Source organism: Saccostrea echinata, unplaced genomic scaffold (genome assembly GCF_033153115.1).
Source record: "Saccostrea echinata isolate AGI-Se365-2 ecotype Australia unplaced genomic scaffold, CSIRO_AGI_Sech_v1 ptg000013l, whole genome shotgun sequence".
NCBI lineage: Eukaryota > Metazoa > Mollusca > Bivalvia > Ostreida > Ostreidae > Saccostrea > Saccostrea echinata.
In genome coordinates, this window is record NW_026889762.1 from 433374 (window position 1) to 443351 (window position 9978).

Below are 9978 nucleotides of genomic sequence, written 5' to 3' on the forward strand. Positions count from 1 at the left end.
ATATCGTCAATTTCACAGAACCTTCTACTTTGCCCCCTACTCCAGCAAGTCCTCATTCTGTCCATCCAATCTCAGAGCCAGCTACTGAGGCTAAGGATGAATCTCCTGCTACACGTAACCCCACCCCTTATATCATTCGTAATGGTAGAGTTGTGAAACCCAAAGTAATTGTATCTGTTTAAATGTTTAAATGAGAAAATGGTTCTGTTCAATCAAACAAATGTGTTTACAGATTTTTTTTTGCATTTTTATTTGCATACCTTTTTACTCAAAAGAAGGGAGATGTAACGATATTATACGAATGTGTATATGTACTAATGAACTGAACGATGTACGACTTACTTTTGTTTTGGTGTCGTAGAATAAACGTCACACGTGTTGTGAATCCGCATGATTGAGGAACCCACAATCGATTAAACATATCAGAAAACGATACAAAAATTTTATCATCTGGATTCACACCTGCCGAGTTCCTGTTATTTCCACTAAACCATCATCTTACTTATTTATAGCAATACCCCACCCCTCCCCCGTGCCCCCCGGTTCCTAAGGCCATGCTTATAAATTAATAAATTTTGCAAATAAACACCGAAACGGGTGCACCAGAGTTCTTAATAGGGTCGGAAAGTCTCGTTTACTTTCATTTTCGATTTGCAACTTCCGGGCAGCAGACCAAGATGCCGCTGTGTTTTGCCTTCGGGTGTACCCATATGACTGGCGCGAATCGAACATGTAGTTTATTCAGATTTCCTACAGATCCAAAAAAGAGGAAGAAATGGATTGATAGATGCAGGTATACAAATGATAATACTAATTTTAACAAAACATTAAACTGGAAAACCTGTCTGATAGATCCAAGCCCCGTGTCATGTTATCATGGTTATAGGCCTATACCAAACAAAACTTTGCAGGCCTTACATATACATGTATATCATTGTATTTACAAGGGAATAGTTATAAATTTAACCAATTAGTAGAAATTGTCAGATGATTGTTTAAGAAAGGAACAAAGAAATCGTGGCTTGACTTTTCAGTGCAAATTAATATTTAGAATTATTTTAAAATTATCTTCTGTATTTATATGTCTTCACTCTGTCTCAATCTTCATGATTAACAGAACTTTTAAAATCAGCTGGTATCATACATAATCTCTCAGACAAGACCCATATTAGAAATGCTTAATGTCCAATTTATTTTCATATTTTTTATACTTAGTAATATGAAATTAATTCAAAATAATAAAGAGAATACATGTGTAACAGAGTTAAAAGTGGCTATGCATTGTATATAGTGAGGCCACGCTCCTACTAGCACTAGCTAGTGGGTTAACCCTTTAGCTCAGTAAATAGAGTGATTTTAAATCTGAGGGTTGTAGGTTCAAGCCACAGTGTGGACACCCCTAGCTAATCAGTCATATTGGCGCTCAACTACAAAACCCACATGGTGAGTGATGTTTATAGAGTCTCGTGTGTGAGATTTCTCAGGGGTAAGAAATCTCAAGAAGGGGGAAGTGTAACAGAGTTAAAAGTGCCTTTGTGTTGTATATAGTGAGGCCACGCTCCTACTAGCACTAGGTAGTGGGTTAACCCTTTAGCTCAGTCGGTAGAGCGTTGGATTTTGAATCTGAGGGTTGTAGGTTCGAGCCACAGTGTGGACACCCCTAGCTAATCGGTCATACAGGATACGATGTAGCATTACACCAAAAGTTTACATTAAACATATGAAAGTAAACTAACTGCTATTTATAGATGTGAGTTTAAATAATGTTGTACAAACAATTTTGAAATTATTAATTTGATTATATAGTATTGAATTTATCCTCAACCTTTTCAGGAGAGCAGATAGAGAATACAATAGTAATGATCGAATTTGCAGTTGCCACTTTAAAGATGGGAGAAAAGAGAATGGGCCGACAATTTTTGTATACAGCAAAAATAATTGCTTTCCTGACTTTGTCGAGCCAAAAAGGTAAATATTTCTTACTTGACAGATCTTCATACATGGTTGCTTTCTAAAATTTATGTCAATATGACTCTTTTTCATCTCCTCCTTCATTTATATGTATATATGTATATGTATCATTTATATGTAATGTATATGAGAGTTAGCTTGGTTTTCAATGATAATTGTATATTTATAACTATTATTTTTTTTTAACTTTTAAAATATATATATTTGTTTATTGAAGAGCATAAAAATAATATTTTACAGACGCAAAATTACTGAAACAGAAACAGAAGGAACCCTCAATACAGAGCAACCCAGACAAGCAGAGCTAAACCACAATGACCACGACTATGCAGTTTCTGGAAGTACTGAAGGTAAAACAATTTTCATTTTGGCAAGACTTTCACTTATCACCTGATTTATCCACTGGGTCATGCTCACAAAAGGTTTAAAGTATTGGAGCCCTTATATTTTCATATCAGTTTGTTTTGCATGCCCTGTAAGATTATTGTTTGCAAAGACTGCAGTAATTTATCCTTTCATTATGATGCTTTTCATAAAAATATTACTTTGTGTGTAATTTATTTGTATGCTTGACAGAAGGGTTCGATGGAGAATGTGCAATGACAACTTCACAGTGTGAAGGAGGGATCCACGCTGATCACAGTTATACTGCTTATTTTCCAGAGGCATCCAAAGGTATTGAAAAAAAAATTATATCAGATGGACATTATTTGTATTATGCCTATATTATTATGTCTATAATGTCTATAAACTTTTTTCTGAATTTTTTCATTACGTCAACAATTACCGACATGGTGCAACTTACCCTGCCAATCCTATTTTTTTACTCTGATTCTGGAGAGGAAAAACAAACATTGTTTTAAAGGTGGCCTCACTGACATATTTATGTGTCTTATAGAGCCTTATATGAAAATAGAATATCATGCTTGGGGGTGGGTTGGGAGGGGGGGGGGGTCAAACTTCTTTCAGTACCAAATTTAATTCATACACTAGCTACTACCCTTATTTGACTATACTACTATACTATACTATACTATATACCACCCTGATGTTAAATACCTACTATGGTTTAATGTTGATATTGCTAATATTGTTTTGTAATCATTACAGAAAGTGTTGATTTAGCAGAAAGAGTGAAAGAGCTCCGAAGAGAATTAGAGTCACTAAAACTGAAAAAACAAGCCTTTACAATTTGCAACATAATACAGGACCCAGACAAGGTATGTTATTTGAGCATATTTTTATGCCCCCTTAATCGAAGATTTGGGGGCATATAGATTTAATTGTTGTGTCCGTCCGTCTGATTAGCTGTCCGTTAGTCTGTTTGGCCGCAAGAAATTTGACCTTGCCCAAACCTACTGACTGGTTGGACCTACAATGTATGGCTTTCTTGTATCACATATGTATTCCTTGTGATGGAGTTTGACCCACTTTTGCAAAATTTTAACTAAACTTTAACCTTGGCCATAACTTTTGAGCAGTTGATGCTAGGGCTTTCATACTTTACAAGTGGATTTTTTTTTTGACAAGACCTTCCTTTAGATACCAACATCTTTGACCCCCTTTGACCTTGGAGTTCGAGCCACTTTTGAAAACTTTTTACTTTGGCCATAACTTTCGAATGGTTAGTTCCAAGGTTTTCACATCTTTGTGAAAAGACCTTCACTTGGATAGCAACAATTTTGACCTTGACCTTTGTCTGACATACAGTTGAAAAATTTTAATCTTGGCCATAACTTTTGAAAGGTTGGTGCTCGGGTTTTCATATTTCACAGATGTATTCTTTGTGACAAAACCTTCTCTTGCACTTAGGTACCACACAAGATGTTTATTTTGTATAAAAATAGTATACATGTGGCAATATTCATTGATCATAATTTATAAATGGTTGTTTTGCTTTGTTATAGATGCTGTTATATACTTCATTTCCCTCAGAAGTTTTCAATATACTGGTGTTTTTGTTGGAAAGAATGGCCCCATTCCAATACTATAATGGATGGACAGTACAAGGGATCAGTACCAGTGACCAGCTCCTTATGACTCTTATGAAGTTACGCCTTAATTTAAGGGATTTGGATTTAGCAGAAAGATTTAACACCAGTAAAAGTACTGTCTCCAACATATTGAATACCTATGTTACAGTGCTGCATGAAATTTTATTTGAAGGAGTGATGAAGGCTGTTGGGATACCCTCCCAGTTAAAATGCAAAGGGTCAATGCCCAAATCATTTGAGGAGTTTTCCTCTGCGAGAATAGCAATGGATGCCACCAAAATCACACAGGATGTACCATCAGACATGAATAACCACTCGCTATCTTACAGCAACTACAAAAGTCGCCATACAGTAAAAGCTGTCACGTGTGTAGCACCAAATGGTGCTTTAGTGTATTGTTCAGAACTCTATCCTGGATCCACCTCTGATGCTGCCATTGTTGATCACTGTGGTGTATTGGATATGTTGAAGCCAGGTGATATGATCCTTGCAGATAAGGGCTTCAACATATTTGATAAGCTTCCACCAGGAGTGACATTAAACATACCACCTTTCCTGTCATCCAAATGTCATTTCACAAAGGAAGAAGCACAGCTTTGTTACAAGATTGGGAGAAGTCGAATTCATGTGGAGCGAGCAAATGAAAGAATCAAGAACTACCGTATTCTAGATCACATTCCTGCACAATACAGACATCTTGCCACTAAAATTTTCCAACTGTGTGTAGCTCTTGTTAATTTGCAAGCTCCTCTGTTGAAGGAAATAGCAGAAAAGTATGAAATTTAGAACTGGTGTGAATTAAAGTAGTACACAACATCTAACTTGTATCTTTTCAAACATGCTAAATATGTACACAAAATCTCTATAATGTTTATATTCATTATTATACTTTCATGTTAAATACTAAAATCAGATTTGTTTAAGAAATATTAAACAATTTGTAATGTTATCCTCAGCATTAGCAACACACTTGAGAATGGGTACATGTAACACAAGGATAATGTAAAATTATGCGCGCACAGTTCATCATAGAATTCTGGAAACATCAGTTGTGCATTTGAAAGAAGCCAAATAAACTTAATATCAATCAAAGCTTGAAAAACTACTTTTGAAAAACAATATGTTTATTTTTTAGAGAAAAACTGTTATATAATTCACATGTATTGTAATTACTATATATGAACATTACATGTATATATGCTACAGTGAATGTATTCTGTGGCACTTGTCTAATCAGGATGTTGTGTATTCAGAAATCATGCATAATATAATTATATAAACTTAATATAAACTATACGTCCCTTTCAAATAATTAAATTGTTTAAAAATGTTGTCTGACCCTAATTACATAGATCTCATTTTAATGATATTGCATCTTTAGAATTGCAGTTTGTATATATTTCTTTTCTTTTACTTTTTTGTGAAAAGGACTCAATTGTACATCTTAAATTACTTATTTTGTTCAAAATTTCCACACTGGTGATGCATGCTTAAGATAATGATTGCTTTGATCATTAGTTGCAAAAAATAAACCATGATAAAATTAAACAGTTTGGCAAAAATTCAAATTCTCTTTTTATTTACTGCACTAAGGGAAGAAGGCAATGTAAGAGATCTGTTTACAGTAAACATAGTTACTTACTTTGGTGGTATTCATAATTTAATGTCTTAGGTATTGCTTCATGTTCACTTATTTATGGACATGCTATTAGCAAGCACAACTTGTCAAACAAAATGCTAATCGCACTGAGATAATGATTGTGCTTATCATACTGAAGAAGAGGATTGAGCTAAATTTTGAGTGCACCAATATACATGTATGCTCATGTACAATATAAAGTCAGTCAAAATTTTACTGGAGAGAGGGTAGAAACACATTAAAGTAGAATTCAATCATGTTTTTCAAGTGAATTTCCCATAATTCGTCTCGAAGGATGCGAATGACTTCCATGCTTACTGGTGTCCAAACTACGAAATCACAACAAGTGGTGCCTGTAAGATAAAGCTGGCCTTGAACTTGGTGCCAATAATCATGATTCTCTCTAAGATGCAGGACACCCTCAGAGTCACACTCTAAAATGATTTCAAAAGATCGACATCTATTCTTTCACTAAAATAATGTAGGATAATTTTATCTAGACATAAATCATGAAAGATGGTTTCATCAAAGAAAAATGAGAACTAATTTACATATACCAGGCTCTTTTAGAAAACTTTCAAATCGGTTTGTACTTACCTAGAAAGAAATCTTTCAAATTTGTACAGGCATCCTTGATAGACATTGCTCTTGCAGAGAAAGGACATTTAACCTCTATAATATCTGGTGATGCACTCACTTTTCCTTGAAGGTGAATCTTCAAATGTTTGGGATCACCTTGGACAAATCCATCAGGAGAGGCACCAAGAACACCTGATTCATGAAGCCATATGCCTGAAATTAAAAACTACAATATAAATTTAACCATATTTGTTATGTATGTTGTTTTACATACCATTGGGTAATTTTTTCACTCATATCGAGGGCTTCTAATTTCGACCTTTACTCGGCATCATTATGCAGTGACCAATCACAGAGTAAACACAACTAACTGAGCTATCATGATTATTAAGAGGCAAAATTCCATACTTAATAATGGATGTGTTATCAATCGTATCTTAATGATAGAAAAAAATCAAGGGAATTAAGTAAATATCACAAAACATGTACATAACATCGCAAACCATTTTATTCTTCAGTGATCAATTTCTTCATTTCATTAAAGATGAAATAGATGTTCTGATGAGAAAACAAAACAAGCATCTAATGTTGAACGTAAATTGTTTTATGTCACAAAGTTGTAGAAAAGGACCAGTTCATTCCAAATTATTACTTAAGGTCACTACTGATGCAAAATTTTACCTGTGTTGCTAACAACTTGCATCACAGCAAATGCAGGTAGGATAATTTTTTAAAAACATTTAAATTGAATTTGATAATTGTTTACCTGTCTCTAATATCGAGACCTCTGAAAGTTTACAATAGTCATCTTTTGCACTCTTTTCATGTGTAAGTCCCCACTGAATAGAAGCTCTTTTCTCAAGATTATATGCACTGAGTAATCTTTTCTTTAATGATACTGAGAGCCTTCAAGAAAAAAAAAAAATGAATTTCATAGTTTTAATTTAAAATTATTAATAAAAAGACCACACATTAAGAATTCAGTAATATTTTTTTTAAAATGTAATGCTTTTGTACATTAAATAAACCATTGTAAATTTTATTTACCGATTTCTTCTAATAGCACCAATAACTTGTCCAAAATTAGATGCAGTAATTCTCAATTTGCGAACAGCTGCCCATAAAGAGTTCTCTCTTTGTCCTGTAGTCAGCCATGCTGTTTCAATAATCTTTTCTGAACAAATGACAAGTTTCTCCCTATGTTAAAAATCATATATATATATGTATATATAAAAAATCTGTTTTTACACCTTCATTTCTTTAAAAGCCAAAAATAATGAATTATTTCAAAGAGCACAAGTTTTTACATATTCTGTTTATTTGAATTTGAATACCTTAAATAAGATGACTTGCACTGAGCATTCAAGTACTCTTCACTTATGAGCTGGTCTTCAATAAGTAATGCTGGCATTTCCTCACACTCAGGCTCATTTGATAAAATCCAGTGCATAGCTGCAATAAATGAAATAGCAATTACCATTACATTGGCCACAACTTTCAACATATTATGTTGTAAGTTAACGCTTGTTATGTACTTTATTTAGCTGACAATATATGTTTGATCATTGTGAATAGTCTATACTTAAAATACCTTATGAATTACAATGTATTAATTATTTACTTAAGAAAAAATGAAAAACATTTAAAATGGAAATAATATTTGTTCTAGGTCAAAGAAATTACAGGTAGATGATATACCGGTATGTTCTCAAAATATATGCCACACTAAGTTGACATGTTAAAAAAGAAAATTTAAAAATGATGAAAGTGTTACATAAAAAAAAATATGTAACTTTTTAAAAAATAAATGAAAATCCATTAATAACAAAAATGTAACATTAACTCAAAAATAAATCATAAAATGAGCCTTGATTCAGAGGAAACAGTTTCCCTTGTGACAAGGATGAAAAAAATATTGTTCATCAAGCAAACCTGTAAATCTACCCAAATGACCTAGCTGATCATACAAATATGATCTATCTGCATCTGTCATCTCTCTTTTTAATGCTCTAAATTTACATGTATATACATCAAGTATTCATTACAGAATGAAATATTCAAATGAATAACACAACCTTTCATTTATTATTTAATTACCAAATATATAATGTACAAAGGTGCTTGTGAGTTACCTATAATCTTGCCTGGGTGGATACATTTCCCCCATTGTTGTTATGGCTTTAGGAGGAGCAGATTTAGGATGCTTGATCCAGCTGCACTTCACATCTGTCTTGCTTGCCCTCTTATATCTAAAGGATTATTTTATACACTAGTTAGTAAAGCACTTAGATTTAGAATAGACAAAAAAATAAAACACACAAAATATAAGTATTGACAAATTCAGCTGAAATAAAAAAAAAATCGGACTTCAAGCTGCAAAACTGTTGCATTTTTTTAAACAAATGAATTAACAGAATATGCTTCATGTACCCAAACAGAAGAGCTGCAGCTACATGGTGGCAGCGAAACTGGCCCATTGGACATTCACACGTCGATGACTTTATAGTACCAGTACTGTTTTCTTCATTTTCCAGAAATATCTGTTAAAAGTAAAAAAAAAAATAAAATAAAATAAACAAGTCTCTGTCATAGTGTTACAATGATATCGCCGACTATCGAAAAATCATCCCTGAAGTCAACAAGACAGCGACAATTGATAGAAAATTTTAAAATCAAAGTTGCTACATTTTTTAAAAATTTTTTTTAAATACAAACTGGTTCATCTTTTAACATTATCAAAGGATATTCCCCTATTTCTCTTGCAAATGGCAGACAAATTTTCCTACTAAGTATAAACTGAAGTTGGTCTCATAGATTTGTATTGAAATATTGTTTTCATCTTCGAGGATATCTGAATATTTGCTGGTTAACTTTATTTAACCTTTAAATTAAATAATTAAATTCGATCGTATAATTGATTGTATGCTACTGATTCAATTTGATAATCGATAGTGAATTTGGTCAAATTTTGCAACACTAGACTCTCTGACTAAATCTACATGTTTTACGGAATATTTTCAGTGAATTGTAAACATGATGAATTCTTTGGGCGAGGTGGAGGAGGCCAAGACGCTGGATTACCACAGCCCGCAATTAAAAAATAGTTTAAATCTATAAACTTTACTCAGTTTTTAGTTATAAACATTAAAGATCTTGAACAGACTCTTAGATATAGTTTGAAATTGTTCTAATGTATTGATGCGAAATCGAATGTACATACCTGAACTTTGTAAGATGTGTCTCGCATTGACGCTTGCACAACCGCAGTAATAACGCGAAACTCTTTATCTAACACAAATTTTAAAACCCTGTCGCTATCCACAGCTTTCTCACTTTTCCTGGTAAGTTTTGTGTGGCTTTCAACGTACCGAGCCCAGTAAATTATTGATAAAGCCATCCTTGGCAACTGCCCGGAAGTAAGTTTTCACGTTATATCTCGCGAGTCACGTGACGAGACTTTCCGACCCTATTACTCCTTTAACAATACACTATATACAAGATGCTGTCCGTAAACTATATTTAGATTTCACTCGCATAGTAAGTATCGTACATTAAATTAAATTTCATTTTCTATAAACAGCAATGAAATAGCAAAAACATGAGTACGGTGGCGTTTCCGGTTGGCGGATCTAAATTTACTGGCAATTTTTAATGAAACTGACAACAAGCAATCATTTATTTATTTCATAAAACGTAATCACTGAATTATTAAATCAAAACTTGATTTAAATGATATAAAAGAAATAAGTTGTGATAACCGATTAAAAAAGGGAAATGTGCAAATTATTTTCGTCA

General features: G+C 33.1%; 2 protein-coding genes across 2 annotated transcripts; one reads left to right on the forward strand and one right to left on the reverse strand.

Annotated features, from left to right (window-relative positions):
• The first annotated feature begins 2568 nt into the window (after window positions 1-2568).
• Window positions 2569-4751, forward strand: LOC133186212 (uncharacterized). Its single transcript, XM_061321445.1, has 3 exons — window positions 2569-2646; window positions 3082-3191; window positions 3879-4751. The coding sequence occupies exons 1-3, from the start codon at window positions 2571-2573 to the stop codon at window positions 4749-4751; spliced, it is 1059 nt and encodes a 352-aa protein (XP_061177429.1). The 5' UTR covers window positions 2569-2570.
• A 982-nt stretch (window positions 4752-5733) lies between these two features.
• LOC133186409 (uncharacterized) lies at window positions 5734-9580 on the reverse strand. The gene is made up of 9 exons (XM_061321665.1): window positions 9404-9580; window positions 8614-8723; window positions 8316-8432; window positions 8116-8192; window positions 7518-7635; window positions 7231-7380; window positions 6950-7089; window positions 6202-6396; window positions 5734-6038 (listed from the first exon to the last, which is right to left on the reverse strand). The coding sequence occupies exons 1-9, from the start codon at window positions 9578-9580 to the stop codon at window positions 5818-5820; spliced, it is 1305 nt and encodes a 434-aa protein (XP_061177649.1). The 3' UTR covers window positions 5734-5817.
• Window positions 9581-9978: the final 398 nt, after the last annotated feature.